Below are 19,579 nucleotides of genomic sequence, written 5' to 3'. Positions count from 1 at the left end.
AACTAACGCGATCGTTATAAAGGTGTTTAAACAACAAGACACTTCAGCTTGCATATATTTGACAATCGGAATATCAGTTATTTCATGCCATATCTAACAAATATGTGAAAATTTTTTATCAGCTCTGTTGTTGCTGCGGTGTGTCACGTGACAATTCATAACATATTTTTCATTTAGGGGTGAACTATCCCTTTAATTATCGATTAAAGTGGCAAAAACTCATATAAAATGTCAACAATATACTCGACTGAGTAAGTATATTGTTGACATATGAGTTTTTGCCACTTTAATCGACAATTAAAGGGATAACTTAGTTCACCCCTAAATGAAAAATATGTTATGAATTACTCACCCTCATGTCCTTCCAAACCTTCGTTCATCTATAGAACACAAATTAAGATATTTTTGATGCAATCCGAGAGCTCTATCATTCTTCATAGACAGCAAAGCAACTGAAATGTTCCAGGTCACAGAAACGTAGCAAGGACTTCAGTAAAACAGTCAACAGTCAAGTGACATCAGTGACTCATCTTCAGTTTTGTGAAGCTACGAAAATATTTTTTGTGCGCAATGAAAATTGTTTTGTTTTTTTCTTCTTCCTTGTGCACAAAACGTATTCTGGTAGCTTCACAAAACTGAAGTTGAGCCACTGATGTCACATGAACTGTTTTACCGATGTTCTTGCTACGTTTCTGGACCTGGGAACATTACAGTTGCGTAGCTGTCTATGAAGGGTCAGAGAGCTCTCGGATTTCATCACAAATATCTTAATTTGTGTTATGAAGATGAACGAAGGTCTTACGGATTGGAACGACATGAGGGTGAGTAATTAATGAAATTAATGAATTAATTTTGGAGTGAACTAACCCTTTAAGAACATAGATGGATGGATGGATAGATGGATGGATAAATAGTCAGTCTCTTTGTACTACAGTCATCAATCACAGCTCACTAGAAGGGCTCTAAGGTGAGAACTGAACCTCAGATATGTCTGCATGTCATGAAATGTGACACAGATCTGTAAGGGCTGTGGTGTGGCTAAAGTCCCAATGACAGTCAGGAGGAATGGGAGAGAGATGCCAAAAGAAACAGAGAGAGAGAGAGAGAGAGAGAGAGAGAGAGTGAGAGAGACATGGTGGAATCACAGCCCTGCTCCCATGACGAGCAACATAACCGAAACATCTCACTTATATTATGACAATCCTCAGGGACAGCAGCCCGTCTTTCCAACAATGACACAGGCCATAATTAGAGCGGTTTTGAACTGTGCATAAGTGTGGTTGTTTTGAAACTCCTGAGACTTGAGCTCTTTCGGAAAGTAAAGATGTTAAACCACAGATATTTTTCTGCATATATAGACCCTTCTGTCTGAGTATAATGCATAAAAATAATATGTTTTATGCAATATTTATATAACAGATGAGAAAGTCATAGATGGCTCATATTGTTCTGTATCATTGCTGTCTGCAATGATGCCTGATGTTCTCTCAATTGCTTTTCACATGGAAATGGGGCCTTTATTATACGGAGTGCTTTTTCCTTAATCTCATTCACATTGCTAATAGTTTTCCGTTCATTGTTAACCTTGAAGTGCATGAGCACAGAGAGCACACTTTGACATGTCTGGATGTGCTGGAGCATGTGTATGTTTCCATGTGTTGTTGTGGCTGTGTGTATGTGTGTGTGTGTGTGTGTGTGTGTGTGTGTGTGTGTGTGTATGGTCTAGGGGGGAGCTCTTAGCAAACTGACATTCCAACTATTGTGTCCCCGCATTCCTAAGCCTTCCCCATTCATGCTGTGTGACCAAAGCTGGGAAAGCCAGTGGCCAATGAGAACCTGCGGAGGGGTTCTGGGGTCCGTTGACTGTGGATATGAGAGTGTGGACCGGTGTTACACTCAACAGAAAACAAAAGGTGAGAGCTCATTTTCCCAGAATACTTAGTAACGGACAGATCCACAGCTATGCGAAGCAACTGTGCAGTTAAGATTATACTAATCTATTTCATATTCCTGCCTGTTCATCGGTTCCTTAGCGATCACATGCAAAACTCCCTATATTAAACATTTCGCATGATCTGACATATAATAAAATATAATTTTGTTCGTACATTTTTAAAATACATTTAAATCAGTATTTAACATAAACACTGGAGTTAAGCAATGAGCTTTGTAAATTAAATCTGGGTATCTGTGTTTAAGTTAATGGTTAAAGATTATGAAAAAAAATGCATAGGTGTGAAGTCACTAATATTTTAAAATGTTTTACTTTTAAATGATTACTACATTATATTACTGAAATATACATTTTTAATATTTTCATTTATTAAATGTGATTAATTCACTAAATACTATACATTTTTAAACGATTCACCAGCCATTGTCTATTTGTTGTCTATTTTTTTTCTGGCATACAAATATAAACAAGCAAATAACCGTATTTTAATTTAGTGGTATACTGGATAATTAAACAATTAATTTATTAGATTAAAAAGAAATATAATGCTTAAATTCATTTTTAATATATCGCTTCTTTATCTTTATTCTTATCGATTTTCTTTACATTTGGCTATGGCCAAGAAAAATTATTTATGAATTCCGAATGAACATAGATTAAGTACATTTCCATTTTATAAACCTAAATTGATTGATTGATTGAAAAGATGTGTTGCTCTAGCTTGTTTTAATTAACGAAATTGACAAAAATCTATTTTTTTGAATGCATTGCCATAGTGGCCCATTAGTATGGAGATGATTTTCACCCACAGAATACAAAAACAGCAATAAACTAGTAACAATTTCTGTTGAACACAATTAGTCTGACTAACTGTGCCACCCAAAACAAAGAAGACCAGTTGGTCCTAAAAATGGGGGATCCCTGTATAGCCACTTTATTACCCTAAGAAAACATTCAACCTGCGCATTTCAATGGGCCTGTTTGCCCATTCTTACTCGTCCATTAACATTCAGAGTGTAACCAACAGCCCTGCTCAGCCCCTCTGCTGCTCTCTCGCCTGATAACCAGCCTCCCTTCACTGCTTCAGGAGAGAAAAGACCAGAGGGACACAACAGGATCTGAATCTGTGAAAAACATGAGTGTGAAAATAAGAGCATAGCAGCCTTGAAGTCAGATTAGGTTAGTGATGAGATAAAGTCTGTTAAACACACCAGGGGGATTGTTGTGTGTGTGTTTTTTGGGGTGGGGTGACAGAATATAAACACAGGCTAAATAAGGTTTAATTTGCAACTGTAGGTGTGAGGCACCACAGGTGTGTCTGACAGCTTTAGTCAGCTGAGAGGAGCTCATCAAGACAAAATGGAGATGAGTGGAGTTGATTATATGCTATTCATTTGCCTTCACTTTCTGTAATTAGGTCAACATGCATTTTTTTGATACTACTGAGACACTGGATGTCGAAAAGACACCCCTCGACTGGTTGGAATGAGAATTGCATACAGACACGAAAGCATATACACCTCACACACTAGTACGTAACATCAAAAACACACTTTTTCGTTCCATTAAGACTCCAGTATTTCAAAAACAGACTGTTAGAACAACATCACAACTGCAACTTTAACATTTTATTTGATTATCATTTACATGGAAACTTTGAAAATTATAACACATGTACTTTATTGTCACATATAAACAGCATTTGCACTCTGAACGTTCAGTTTTGAGCAGTATTGACCACCAAACATCCTGTACACTGGGTTAGCCAGAAGAGCAGGTACAGACAGGACAGTTTCTCCATTAATTTAAGTTCTGAGTAAATGTACCCTGGCGTGAATGAAGGGCTCCATTTTATCCCCCTCCCCCGTCGCTCTGGTTATTGAATGGCTTAAGCCAAGCTCAAGTACTCAAATGTGCCAAATGGCACCTGAATGCACCCCCACTGTGCAATCAGTACCAGTATAAACAGTATTGCAGAATTCAGAGTTTAATTACGGCACTCAACACATTCCATTACTGGCAGAAGCACATCCTTCATTTAATGCATACTGTATGACAATAAGCTATTTGTTTCAATTAAACTGAGAGGATTGTATATCAATCATTTAGCCATAGTTTGTTTTTAAAAGTTGGTATGCTTTTTTTCTTTCAAACTGAATGTATTATGCCTCCTTGCAGCCTAGGGTTTAGATTACTTGCAATTTTACATAAAGCATATTATTGTAAATATCCAGTGCCTTCCAAAAGACCCTTAACCAAATCTAGTTTTGAATAAATTGTGGTATCTTTATTTGTAAACACTTAAACTCAAATGTATTTATTTTATATACTGTGAAATAAAGGGAAAGCTCAAATAAACAGTTTACACTGATGTAAAACAATTGATGCAACCATTGCCTCACAACTGGCCTCTACCTGTGACTCATTAAAATAACCACCACAGTTAAGTTATCATTATCTAGGCTGTGAATGTGAAGGACAGCTGTGAAAATGAAGACAAAAGAGCATTACGGAGAAATTTGAGCTGGACTAAAACAAATGTTTGAATTAGGAAATGGCCACAGAACATTAACTAAGCGCCTGGATGTCCCAGCGGGCACTGTTGGCGTAGTTATCAGTAAGTTGGGGCGAAATCCAACCCTCCAGACATTGCCCCAAAATGATTGTCCCTCAAGGCTCTGTGCATGAACAAGAGAGCTGTGAGGTGAGCTACAGTGAGGCCAGTGATCAGTGAAGGTGCACCAGTCAACCATATCAAGAGCTCTGCGTATCACTGGCCTGTTGGGGAGAGGGGCACAAAAGCTCCCATTACTGCTAAAGAATCACATAAAAGCATAGCTGCAGCCTGGCAAGAAGCATAATATTGACTGAGCTGCAATGTGCGAAAAGATTTCTTAGTCAAATGGGACTAACGTGTGGCATAATATGCGTGGTGTAAATCACTAAGAAATTACCATGCTCAATATAAAGACTAGTAATGTTGTAAAGTCTGGGGGCATCTTGTTAAACTAAAAGAATAGATGTTGGAGAATACAGAGAAGTAAAGCAAGAAAACATTATTTAGTCTGCTACAAAACTAAACTCAAAGAAAATTCACTTTTTCAGCAGAACAGGAACACATGGTTGAATGATGTATCATGGTGATGCATACTCAACTCTTTAAAGGGGTAATTTATAGCAGGCAAGATGGGTCTTTAATAAAACTTGGCTGTCTATAGAAATCTTTGATAAATGACAAGAGAATAATAGCTGTGACTTCCCTTTTTGGCAAAAACTTCATTTCATTCAATTCATTTTTCATTTTGGTGCTGCCCCTCAGTTGATCCAAGTGTCCTTATGTGGGAATACAAAAATATTTTGGAAATTTAATGCATTGAAGTAATAATTCACCCCCAAAATTAAAATGTGCGCTGAGAATTGGTTCATCCTCAGGGCATCCAAGATGTAGATGAGTTTGTTTCTTCTTTCTTTTTGAAATTTAGCATTACATCACTTGCTCACCAATGGATCCTCTGCAGTGAATGGGTGCCATGAGAGACCAACAGCAATAATCCACACCACTCCAGTACATCACTAAACATCTTGTAAAATTAAAAGCTGTATGCTTGCAAAAAACAACTCCAACAATAATTTTAATATTGCTCTTTCCAGTGAAAAAGTCACCCTGTCTGAATCAGGAGAAGAATATGCACAAATCAAAGACCATTTATAAGCAAAAACAGTCCAAAAACCGTTCTAAATAAATATGTTGGTGGAATTTTAATGTTAGACAACAACAGGGGATGGACTTTATCATTGGAGTAAACATTACTATTGATTATGGACTTCTGTTTCAACCAGAATGGAACGCCTTGATGGATTTGTTTCTTACAAACACACAGGTTTTCACTTCACAAGATGTTAACTGATGGACTGAAGTTGTGTGGATTATTGTGCGGTTTTTATCAGCTGTTTGGACTCTCATTCTGACGGCACCCATTTACTCCAGAGGATCCATTGGTGAGCAAGTGAAGCAATGTTATATTTCTCAAAATCTGTTCTAATGAAGAAACTCTTAAAAACTCTTACATCTTGGATGGCCTGAGGGTGAGTCAATTTTTAAACCGTCTAGCCGAAATGTATATTTTTTGCCACTAGTGGTACAAAATTGAAATGCCCAAAAAAAAAAAACAAAAAAAATACACCCCAAACAGGTTCCCAAAACACCTTTGAACAAACAGACAGTTTTGATCCAAACTCGAGTCTCTGGTTGAATCAAAGGTTGACACGAACACTCAAACAAACAGTGTTTTGAAAAAGCCCAGTATTTACAATCTTTGAGGAAGCCAATCCACAAATGGATTTGGATGGTTTTCTGGGAAGCTGGGAAAGGAGGCACAAACACACAATAAATAAATAAATACATTACACTCGTCATCTTCAAAATTACTTTGAGTTTAAGTGCTTTGAAATAATACAACAACAGAAAAAAATGTATGATTTGAAATCAGTAATAGTCTGAAAACTTGGGACACTGTGTTTCATTCCAGTTGGGGGACGTCTATAACAATGAAGCTGATTCTTTCAGAATATATAAAACACATGTAACAGATGATGACATGCCTTTAGTTTGAGCACTGTACAGAGATCAGTAATGAATTACGTCACAGGTTATGAAAGGAAAACAGTGTCCATTTGTAAACACTAGTTTTCCAATTCTGATCTGAAATGACAGCTTTAGCCCTTTGTGTATGAAGATGTCCAGAAACAGAAAACTTTACAGATGCACAAATCCAAGCCATGTTTCACTGAATGCAAATGCTACAGTGACCTGCGAAAAGAAGGGAGGAAAAAACAGGAAGTTTTGTGGGTGTCCATTTAAGAGAACGCTTTAATCACACTATTATAATACAAGAATAGAGGAAATGAAAGAAAAAGGAAGAGAGATAATGAGCGACGAAATCAAAGAGAGATTATAAAATACCACAATTTCTGCAAAGGGAAAGTCTGCATTCTAATGAAACAGTTTAAAAGCATTTTTTTGTAAATGAAGTACAGCTGTGTCGTCCTGTAAGGAGAGGGTTTCACAACAACTTGCCGATGCCTTGATGTCCTCCACTCCAAGGGTCATTTACTGCACAGGAAATGAGTGGCAGAGGAGAAGCTCACTGCAGTGTATGTATGAGACGGCGATCGTACGTGTTCTCAGACTCTGTCAGTCACGCTTCCTTCTCCTTAAGTGTGCCCATTCACTCACAAAAGCTGAGCCTCTTTGTCTTTTCAAAAGCGATTTAGCTCCTTTTCCTCCAGAAGGCTTTGGCCTTTGTGTAAAACTGCATGTGTATAGCAGAGGGGAGGCGATGCTCAATGTAAAACACATGGCTGTTGTGTGCCATACGAGTTCGGAGGGAAAGAACATGATTCTTGTATGTATAAATAATGCTCTTCATGCTGTAGAAGAATGAGTTCATAATCTGAGCGTTCAGATGATATTGATCCTCAAGTCCACACAAAATATAGAAAAGAAGAGGCTCATGTACAGTAGTAAGACTTGAGGCTGAGAAAAGGAAAGGTTCTTGTCCTTGGCCAAAATCATGGAGCTATATGTACACATGGGCATCAGTAGCATTTCTCTTCAAACAGGAGCGATCACTGAAGGCCCAACGTTATGAAGATGATGATGGCAAAGATGAAGGTTGCACTAGGAACATGTGCCGCCCGTGCCGATCCAGGTACGGATGCGCCGCCGTGGGTGTCTGTGGCCAGTCTGGGAGTCAGGAGCAACTCGTGAAGCGTTAAGTCGTCAATTGCCAAGTTATCCGCCAAGTCTTAAAAGAAAAAGAGAGGGAGAAAAACAATTATGTGGACGGACATGCAGAACATACAATTGTACAGTCTGACTGAGTTCGGTAATAGTAATGTTGGTTAAATAAAGCTATTATATGGCTTCATATTGAGCGAACGGCTCTGAGTCTGTTCTTTTTAGTGAATCAAACACATTTCAAACAATCTGTGAAGTCCAATTCCTGAATGAATGATTTTAATGAGTCTAATGATTCTTTCTAGTAAAGCAAACATATACACTGCAACTAGTGTAGTCTGATTTTCGAACAAATGACTATAATGAATTGGTTCTTTTGAATAAATCAAACACATGCTATGTAACCATGTGTTTATCCTGATTCCCGAACAAATGACTCTGAATCTATTCTTTTTAGTGAATCGAACACATTCCAAACAATCAGTGTAGTCCAATTCTTGAATTAGTGACTCTTAATGACTTGGTTCTTTTGAGTGAATCAAACTCATGCAGCACAATCATTGTAGCCTGAAACCAGAATGAATCACTCTCATGAGTCGGTTCTTTTTAGAGAATCAAACACATGCTATTTAACCAAGTGTAGCATGATTTCCAAACAAATGAGTCTGAGCCTTTTCTTCTTAGTGAATCAAACACATTTCAATTGATCAGTGTAGTCCAAATCCTGAATTAATGACTCTTAATAACTAGGTTCTTTTTAGTGTATCAAATTCTGAACAATTAGTGTAGTCCAGTTCCTGTATGATTCTATTGAGTCTGTTCTTTCTAGTAAAGCAAACACATACAGTGCAACTAGTGTAGTCTGATTTCCAAACAAATTACTTTAACAAGTCGGTTCTTTTGAGTAAATCAAACACATGCTGTTTAACCAAGTGTAGAATGATTTCCAAACAAATGACTCTGAGTCTATTCTTTTTAGTGAATCAAACACTGTCCGAACAATCACTCAACACGTGACTAATGTATCAGTTCAAGTTTATCAAGTGAATCAAACACATGCAGCACAACCAGTGTAGCCTGAATTCAGAATGAATGACTTTAATAAGTTGTTATTTTTTAATCAAACACATTCAGATTAAAACAACTGCAAAATTAAATTTGTTACAATTCACTTATCTACTATTTAATGTTTTTTTAAACAAATAAATAAATGTTTACAGTTTACTCAACTGCAATAAGTCATTAAAATGTTCAGTACATATTTTTTGTGACATTTATTATGTAGAATGTATGTGAATATGCTCTTTTTTAAGATGTCTCTAACCCATGATTATAACATGAACATACACACAAGTATGTGTGCTTATTCAGTCTGGAAAAATAACTAATTTTATCGTCTAATAATCAGTCATTAGTTGTGTTATGTTGTTGTCTGTTACTGGACTGAGTGAGGAATATGGCAGCATTCCACCTTAACACCATTTAACAATCTTTTTTTCACTAAAACTAAAACATCTTTTCATTTATCTCAACATCTACAGATGAGGTGTACTGTCTGGTCAATGTCAGCCATGAGGGAGACATAACTATGAGGTGAAAATTATGAAAAAGGAAAGCGGATATCAGTAATAAAGTCAAGTTTGGAGAAGCACGCCAGCTATGTGTCCCCTGTGAAGAGTCCATTTAAACTGAGGAGAATCGTATTCGTTCAACACACAGATGAGTTATTGCATGTATATACGCACATGCTCCCCTGCCTTATGTAGCACATACCTTACATTCCTATCCTCAGTCTGACATAACTAAACCATACAGACAATATACAGAAAAAACATGAAATGCAAGAAAACCTGGGATTTAAAAATGGAAATTAAATAAAAACTTCAAATTGAGAAAACTTTTAAATGTAAAACAGACATAAAAAGAACAAGAAAAGACATCAAGGTCACTGAAATGTACAAATGTTCAGATGTACACACAATAACTGAAAATAACAAATGCAATCTGTGTTTCTCATATAGTGATTACTCAACATAGTGGGAGATTTTTAATTCTAGACACTTGGTCCCGTACGTATGTTACTAATCTCTGGATCTTGAATTAAATTGCCAGGAAATATGTATTTAATCTCATCTACTAAGATCAAATGCCATATTTAATACCCTCCACACCACATTGCCGCTTTCGTTTGAGGGGAATTTTAACCCAACAGGGAGGAAGTCCACCATTTGGGCCAGCGGCTGTGTAGTGGTGGGATCAACAGGAAGGCATGTGACTTAATTAATTCTAGGCCATGAACTCAGCATGCCAGCCAGTGAGAACCAGGCCTAGAGCAGGAAAAGAGATGGAGGCCTTTTCTCAGGGGGTCCTCTGGATGCCCGGGGGCCTATTTCAGCACAGTCGACTTTAAAACAGAGGAAGGAGGCAAATAAATAAAGCCTCGGCGCTGAAACCTCCTTGAGATTTCTGTGCAATTACGACAGAGCTTGAACGCGCGCCAGAGAACGATTAACTTCTTCTTTCCCTCCGTCCACTGACAAGCCAGCGGTTAGACATTCCGCGGGCCCTGAAAGGCAGATTTTTCATTGTGACAGCGGCACACTGTACCACTAGTCCAATTAAAGCCGAGGTGTAATTCAATACAGCTTTCATACACGCTACACCCTAAATCAGACGAGATGTGTTAGTGGGTATAGGCAGGAAAGTGAGGATTGTGTGTGCGAGGTTATTGTTATTGCCGTGCGAGTACAGAGAGGTGCGAGTAAAACCCCAAATGTTCATAAAAATAAGAGGAATGGAGAGTATGAAAATGACACAGAGTGCAAACCATGCATAACCAAGCTCCACAATGTGACTAATAATAATCTGTGCAAATAATGATGTGTGTGCGGGATCCACAGAATGATTGAGGGTCCGGTTGACTCTTGTTTTGGATCTGATATCCACACAATGGCAATTAGTGGGATGGATGTGTGGAGGCTGGTATGCTAAATATAGAAAACAGACAATCCAACTGACAACGAATGAGCATGAGATAGCACAAAGGCTCGCAAAGCCTATCAGTTTTCAGCAGTATCAGTCTCCAGGGGTCTCTGCCATGCAAGCGGAGCTCTGACTGGCTTTATCACAGAGTTACGAGCTCCAGTTACGACACGGGTCAGAGGTCAACAGTCAGCCATTGATTGGTAATGGTGGGCTTGGACCGGCTCAATGCCCGCAGTGCAGTACATCACAGGCACGGCAAACAGGAACACAGAAACAAGTTTTAAATATTTATTGCAGCCCGACTGCTTTAGAAGACTAGTTTGTTTCGAGACCTGGTTAAAGAAGATTTATAAGCTCTTAGGGTTTAAAAAGAGGTAATGGTGTTGTTTAAGTGCCTAATACTACATGCTTTGCTCATCTAAACTCAAGAGGATAATCTTTGTTCTTCCAAACAACTTCTAAACAACAAACAAACTGCTACATGTAGTGTGTGGAGAATTCTTATTAGGGTGTTTCCTACTATTACTACAACTCTACTACTACAGTTGTTTGTGTTAGAGATTTTAACAACTTAGTCATATATCTCAGAATGACTTTTGACATTAAAATTACATTTTGTTGTTTTACTGTGTCTATTAGCTTTGCCATGAACACTACTAATCAAAGTTTGGGGTTGATTTTTTTAATGCTTTTGAAATAAGTTTCTAATGAAGTCTCTAAAGCTGCATTTATTAGATTTTTTTTTTTAAAGTAAAATTGTGAAATATTATTATAAATTGAACTATCGGTTTTAAATGTAATTTATTTTTGTGATGCAAAGCTGAATTTTCAGCATCATTACTCCAGTCTTCAGTGTCACATGATCTTTCAGAAATCATTCTAATATGCTTGTTTGGTGCTCCAAAAACATTTTTTATTAGTATCAATGTTGAAAACAGCTGCGCTGCTTAATAATTTTGTGTGGGTTTTTTTCAGGATCTTTTTTAACATTATAAAGTCTTAATACGGTCACTTTTGTCTTGTCTTTACAAAAGCATTATTTTCTTTAAAAAAATCTTTGAACATTTGTGTGTATTTCTGCTTTTTGCAATAAAATCACTTTTATGCCCATCGAGTATAACCTTAGAGCAATACTCTGGGTTGGGCAATAAGACTCTGTTTGCTTTGTATCTTAATGTCTGTCGGGAAAGGATATTGATATGAAACAGTTGGAAATGAAAATGTCCCATTTGACACCTGTGCAGCACAAAACATGCTTTATTGGTTCCAGACAGCACATCTAAATCACCATAATCACCCATAAAAGCCAAGTCAGTAGCACAGTCTAATGATACTTTGTGATTTATAATAAAGTGTCTTTATATATGATACTTAAACTGTTATAAAAAATAAAAAGATATCTGGAAAGATTAATAATTAGATGTCCTGATATCTAAAGGACATTTATGCTGAAGGAATGCTCTCTTACATTTTTTGTTGTGTGTGTTTTCATAACCCCGGCTCCACAAATGTAGCAGCAATGTAAAGCAGTATTGGCCACATTCATAAGAAGCACCTGTGTTCGGAGACATTCCGTCTACTTATCTAGTCCTGAAGAACACCTGTAAGGCGGACGGGAGCTCCAGAATAAACACGGCAACTGTATGTCCAGGTGGAGGTCTGTCTGGAAGTTGGCAGAGATCCTGTGCTGTCTGATGGACTGCATTTCAAATCTTTTTGAATCTCTCTAAAGAGCTATTAGATTTTGATGAATGTCCTACGCGGAGGCTGTATACATTGTTAACTATGTAGGCCAGACTGATGAGAGGCATGTTTTCTTTTGTGAGTATTTCAACAGAATCATAATTCTATAAGGACTGAGCTTATATGTGCACACTTTAGTGCCAAATGAGCTCTTAGTTTAGAAATCTAGTTATATTACATTTAATGAAGGAAATGTGACTCTTTACCAGTGCAATGATGCTAATGTGTTGTGGCTGGTTTGCAGGATGTTACTATGTTGTTGCTGAGTAGTTGTTTTCTAGCTGCTGCAAGTTGCTACAAACTTGCTAAGCAGCTGCCAAAGTGTTTTGATTGGTTGCTAGGGAACTTTGGTTAGTTGATAGGTGGTTGCCTATTGGCCCAAGTCAGAAGACCCCACCCCGAAGTGAAGGTCATTTTCTCAGTGTACTTTCTCAATGTACATTTTCTTACTGTAAAAGTAATTACACTCCTTTCTTCAAAAAGCCACAAGATTTGAGGTATTTGTCTTTCTTTATTTCCTCTTGAATCATTATGAGAGTGATTTGGTATTTGCTATATTGCAGGTAGTATTAGGAGGAAGGACATCTCATTCTAAAGAGCATTTTATTGGACAAAATTCTGTGCAAAACTGTTTTCCTAGAAGAAAGAGACTGCTATTGTTGCTAATGGCTGATTTTGTTAACTGTTGGGTGTATGATAGCATATATATTACCGTTAAAAATGTTGGTGTTAGTATAAATATATATGTATGTATATATATATATATATATATATATATATATATATATATATATATATATATATATATATATATATATATATATATATTGCGCGGGTACATTAAATTGTTCAAAAGCTACAAAAGATTTTATTAGTGTTACAAAATATTAATATTTTTGTTCATTTGAACTTTTGATTCATCAAAGAATCCTAAAAAATGCACCAGTTTCCAGAAAAAAATATTAGGTAACACAACTTACACTGTGATAATAATAAGAAACATTTCCTGAGCAGCAAATCAGCATATCAGTATGATTTCTGAAGGATCATGTGACACTAAAGACTGGAGTAATGATGCAGAAAATTCAGCTTGCATCACAGGAATAAATTACATTTTAAAATATGTTAAAATAAAAAAGACATTTTAAATTATAATGATACTTCACAAATGTTACTGTATTTCAAAAACATTAAAAATAGTAAAAAAATCGGTAGTGTATATCATATATAAAATATGGTGTTACAGTAGCTTCTACACCTCTGTATATACAAAACAAGATGGCAACACATAAGACCCTCTGTAAACACACTCTATGCTCCCACGTCTGAGTCTTGGGCTGCTGTTGCTGCTTCTGGTGAGGACAGAGAGAGGAATGTGAGCATATGTCTCCACACCCATCACCCTGACCACAGGCCCACTCCAGCAGGCAGCCAGCAGCTAGCCAAGAAAAACTAGCCAGCCATGAGGAGGCCAAGACACAGTTACAGAGCCCTGAGACACAGCTAAAGCACATCCAGACACAACTAGAGTACACAGAGACACCACTACTGCACACTGATTAACAGCAATGCTGTTATGTTGTTTACAGTAGTGGCAATGGTTCTTTTGCTTAAGATATGCTTATATCATTAAGAAAGGGTTTTCTGGATGACATGTAAGATGACCAATCACAATTGGTATATTTAGATCTTCTCAACAGTTTATTTGTTCTGCTGGTGCCAATAGCAATATTGCACACTGGGCATCCCGAGTTCGAGTCCCGGCTCGTGGATCATTCCTGAACCCCCCACCCACCCCCACCCCCACCCCCCGCATCACTTCATGTCAACTTACTGTCCTATCTAAAAAATATAAGGCATTAAAAAATAAAATAAAAAATTGTTTATTCATTCTGTTATTCATACATTTTGGATTAACTTCATACAGAATTGGTTTGGATACCATTGACTTATATGGACGAAAAAAGAGACACTTATCAAAATAAGTTCTTTTACAATTCCATTCAAAAAAAAAAAAAAAAAAAAAAAAAAAAAGCAAAGATGCATTAAATAAAAAAGACACTGTAATTTTAGATATTTAATTTGAATTTATAATTTTAAATTTTTTTTTTTTTACAAATAAATGCTGGCCTACACTTTAGTATAGGAACCAATTCTTACTATTAACTAATTGCTTATTAGCATGCCTGTTATTAACATATTGGCTGTTTATTAGTACTTATAAAGTAAATATTCTATATGAGCATATACTACATCCATAATCCTACCCCATGCCTAAACTTAATAACTACCTTACTAACTATTAATAAGCAGTAATTAGAAGTTTATTAAGGCAAAAGTATTAGGTAATGGTTTGTTTAGGGCGTGAATTGGACCTTAAAATAAAGTGTGACCAAATGAAGTTCTTTTGAATTTTCTTTTCATCATCCTGAAGAATCCTAAAATATTTAAGCACCACAACTGTTTACAACAGGAATAAACTACATTTTAAAATATATGTAAAACAGAAAACAGTTTTTTTAAAATTTAATAATATTTCATAATATTACTGTTTTTACTGTATTTTTTTATCCATAAATGCAGCCTTGGTAAGCATAAAAGACTTAAGCATGAAATCTTAGTTTGCACTGAAAAGTATTTCATCAATATACAGCTAAGGAAGTCAAAGGGTCAGAAAAAATTTAGATTTTTTTGGAGGTAAAGTAGGAAAAACACAGTATAAGAATGAATGTTTGAAGATAACTGATTTTTTTCTTCGTGAACCGTCCTAACCCCATGTCAGCATTCCCCATCAACTCTCAATGGGTGCCATTGTGGGGCAAATTCAAGTCAACACATATTAATTAGCACAACCCAGTGTGAGCGAGGCCGCTGGTGTCAGCTATAGTGCTCCTCTCGCTAAATTTGCACATAATTAGATCTACTCAAACATATTTTTAGCTCTAAAGTTCAGATTAGACACAGAAAGAAATGGACACGCACAAAACAAAGAGGGATTAACAAAATTCAGAGACAGATCTTACCACAGTGGGAATATAATTTCCTGTGGGATGGTGTAGGCCTTAGTTGCTCATGGTGCGAAGGCCATTTCAATGAGCTGAGCTGATGGCATACATGAACTCACTGCTCAGATACACTTGTAAATTTTTCCCATTCATTTCTTCCATAGGGATTAAAAAAAAAAATCAGTAAAGAGTTCTAAACCGTGAACCAAACCAACGAAGCAAAAAATGTAGAACTCTGAGAAACATCCCAAGAAGCATTGTGAACGATAAGCTTAGTAATGTCTTTTATTTTGTAATTCCTCATCGTCATAGTTTCGTTCAAGGTTTCACATCATATGATCTGTATCCTGTTTGTTTCCTGGGTCATGTTCTCACTGGTTCATTGTCTTACTATCTTGTCATCAGTTCTGTCTTCTCACTGGTTCAGTCATTGTCTTGATATCTTTTTCTATTCTGTCATTGGTGGTTTTTGTCATGTGTTCCCTGGAGATTTATGTCTTCATGTTTGCCTTGTCATGTATTGAAGAAAGTTATGCTGTTCTGTATCCACGTGTTAGGTCATTGTTTATTGTCAAGCTCAAAGCTCATCGATTTGTTTCATGTCTTGGATTAAGTTCATCGTTTGTTTTTGAATCATTATAATTTTAAATAAACCTACACTTGGGTTCTCTTTGCCTTCATCCTTGCCCACTTAAGGTCAGGAAAGTTAAAGAAATACCAACGGATTTATGTGTTGTTATCATTAAACTATTTCTCTATGGAGTAAATGAATGGGATTTTTATTTTCATTACCAGGCTGTTACAGTCTATAGTGATGCTTGTCATAGCAAACACCGCTAACTTTGGTGTTAAAATATATGCTTAATATGATGATATTTTGTAACTATTTTCCATAAATGCACAGAACAGAAATAACTGTCACTAAGTAAATCCCTATTAACCTCAAACGCATCCTCATGGCTCTTTCTGTGCCTCCCAGTTTACGGATGACCCACTGTAGGTGAGACAGTTTGTGTTTCCAGACGTTGTGGTGGCCGACAGACATGATGCAGGAAGATGTCTGGAATCAATTCTAGACGTCAAAAGCTCCTGCTAATGTAAATAAAACTAAAACACAAACAAACACTTTCTTTTGAGAACTCTCAAGCACAAAAATGTATCGGACTGAGAAAAAAGGTGTGAAATATGATTTTTTTGTAACAACTGTCAGGCTTGCTTCACTATCCTCTTGCTTTAATGTGACAACATCACCTTTGTCAGTCTTTGAAGCCAGCCTACCGCATACAACAATGTTTGGTGAGACGCCATAAACTCCCAGCCACTAAGTTAAGCCTTCCACAATGGGAATGACTGTAGATGTAATCCATCCAGCTCTTGTGCATATCGAGTCAGGCACTGTTTACACAAATGCTGGTTAGGTATCATTATTTCTCTGTGTATGTGGTTATCTGTTAAGTGCATACGGTTGTGTGTGTGTGTGTGTGTGTGTGTGTGTGTGTGTGAGTGTGTGTGGGGAGGGATTGTTGTTTATATACAGAGGAAGAAATAAGGACCCCTTGTAGAAGGAGCCAGATCCACTGGGCTGTTTCTCATGGCAAACTTCCCCTCTCTGTGATCAGGATTATTTGCAGATGCGATGGTGCCATTGCTTCTTTCTCAAAGAGGAAAAAAACACCATCTGCTCTCTTTTCCGTTTACTGATCTCACTTTTCTCATGTTGGAAACAGCCTTAATCTAACTCTACAGGTCATAAGTGCTGAGATTTTACCATTTTTCATTTGTAAGGTGAGAAATCTTAACATACTTGAATTCATTTTGAAGTTTGAACACTTCAGTGCCCATTCATTCATAATTTCTCCTATTGTGTTCTACGGAAATAGGCCATATAGGTTGGAAATCTCATGACAGATTTTTCATTTTTAGTTGAACTATCCCTTTAAGAGTTGTGTGCTCAAAGAATCTAAGACATAATCATTTCTAAAGCTACTTAATGCAAAACAGTTAACAAATTAGGAAAGAGAGCAAAGAAATAGAAACAGGAAGTGGCACACCGGTACACCAGATGCTTCTAAAACTGCATTAGGATGTTAGAGAATGCTAGAAAACATATATTATCCATAAACAACCACCATGTTTCTCTACCATTAAAAAGTTTGCAATTAAGAATGTATTAAATTGATACAAAAATGGCAAGATCACTGACATTTATAAACATTTGTAATATAAAAGACATTAAATTCTGTTCTTTGAACTTTCTATTCATAAAAGAATACTAAAAAAATAGTAAGCAGCACAACTGTTTTCAAGATTATTAATAATGATAAGTGTTTCTTAAGCAGCAAATCAGCATATTAGAATGATTTCTTAAAAATCATTTGACACTGAAGACTGGAGTAATGATTTGCATCACAGGAATAAATTGCATTTTTAAATATTTAATACAATTAATATTTCATATGCTGTATTTTCGATCAAATAAATGCAGCCTTGGTGAGCAGCGAGTCTTATTGGTTTTAGTCTTACTGGGTTAACATTCACCATATATAAGGGGAAGCTAAAGATAACTGAGAAATGACTTTACTCTTGCTCATTTCCTGTACATTTTGGCCCTGTTCATTTCCAGGTGTGTTTCATGTTGATTTCCACATTACACTGAGAAGACATCTGTGTTGTCTGTAGCTCCAAGCACCTGGGCCACTGCAGCCAAACATCTGCAGTCCAAACACCACTGAATATGCACACACAAACATGACATGCATTCTCATACCTGCATACAAACTCCCATACACACACACATTCACACACGTACACATCTAAATCAGGACGCACCGTAGACTTAACATAAATATTGCAGATCAACTCAAACTCTAAATCTATCTTAAAAATTAAATAAATAAATACATATAAATAGTGTTTTTTTAAGTTTATTTAATAAAGTAAAATAACTTAATGCAATCATGTAAATTTAATCAGATTAATGTATTTGGTAGCGCTTAAAAAGTTAAGGTTCACATAACATTAGTTAAATTAGCTAATGCATTAAATGACATTAAATAAAAACAGGCAAAACATTTATCACAGTATTTAATAAATCTTAATTTAGTTAATAAACATACAACTGTTCAATGTTAGTGCATAGTTCAGGTCTAATAAATAATAATAAATAATTTCAAGGACACCTTAAAAAAGTGTTACCGTATATTATATTAATATTAACTATGAATAAATGCTGTAAAAAAAGTTGTTCATTATAAGTTTATACCTCATGTTAACTAATTGAACCTCACAGTAAAGTGTTACCAAAAACATTAATTTAGTTTATTTATGAATCGTTTCCACAAAAGGGAGATGTTTCCATATTTAACTAGCTTCTAGTAATAGATTTTTCCTCAAAGCAGAGATAATTTAACCCACCTACTTACACACACCCACACACACTCACATAAACATATACTTCCTCACATAAACACAAACTCACACCAGTTCACACACACAGATTGACAGCGCATGCTAACACTAGGCAGGCCGGCCTCATATGCAGCTTGTTTACGGCTGCGGCACAGAGCGGCTGCAGAAAGCCTGTGCTGTAATGGAAAACGTGTGCTTTGCTCCTCACCTATCAGGTGCTAGAGGTCAGAGGTGACACATGGAGCCTGTTAGCATTCCAGCCTCAACATCAGAGGAAGGATGAAACTATTTATGCTGCGAAAAAAAATGTGCTTGCTTTCGAATGCTTGCGCTTGTCATTTTGCCTCACAAATTCACACCATCCATCACAAAATTTCCTCTCCTCTCCATCTCTCTAACTCTCTCCATATCTTAAGTAAATCTGTATTAGACCTGAGACTCGAGCCCTGCCCAGGCTCTCACAGCGAGCTGCGTGTTTCACATTACAGACATATTTCCACATTGTATTTTGCTAACCCTCGCCTGCTGATAAAGGGCCAAAGAGCTTCAAAGAAAAAATGCTCCTCAGCACTTACAGTGACCAAACGTCTGCTGAGCACTGGAAAATAACAAGAGCTCTTCTGACAGGGCCCACGCTGTGCGGCGGAGTGGTCAAGGCTGCATACTCTGACTGGCTCTCTCCAAAATCCCCCGACTCCAGGGGTTTGGCCTTTCGGTGATAGCTACATTCATCAACTCCTCCCG

General features: G+C 36.7%; 1 protein-coding gene across 2 annotated transcripts in view; it reads right to left on the bottom strand.

Annotated features, from left to right (window-relative positions):
* Positions 1–6,806: 6,806 nt before the first annotated feature.
* gpc3 (glypican 3) overlaps positions 6,807–19,579 on the bottom strand; it is a 128,000-nt gene continuing 115,227 nt past the window's right edge. For both annotated transcript variants that reach the window (XM_042738499.1, XM_042738500.1), the window contains one exon: positions 6,807–7,761. In XM_042738499.1, coding sequence (XP_042594433.1) covers positions 7,583–7,761 — 179 coding nt within the window. In that variant the 3' untranslated portion in view covers positions 6,807–7,582. The remainder of the gene's footprint in view (positions 7,762–19,579) is intronic.

The sequence above is a fragment of the Cyprinus carpio genome, chromosome B14 (genome assembly GCF_018340385.1).
Source record: "Cyprinus carpio isolate SPL01 chromosome B14, ASM1834038v1, whole genome shotgun sequence".
Lineage (NCBI taxonomy): Eukaryota > Metazoa > Chordata > Actinopteri > Cypriniformes > Cyprinidae > Cyprinus > Cyprinus carpio.
Note: the sequence above shows the minus strand (reverse complement) of the source record. Positions and strands in the feature narration are given on the sequence as shown.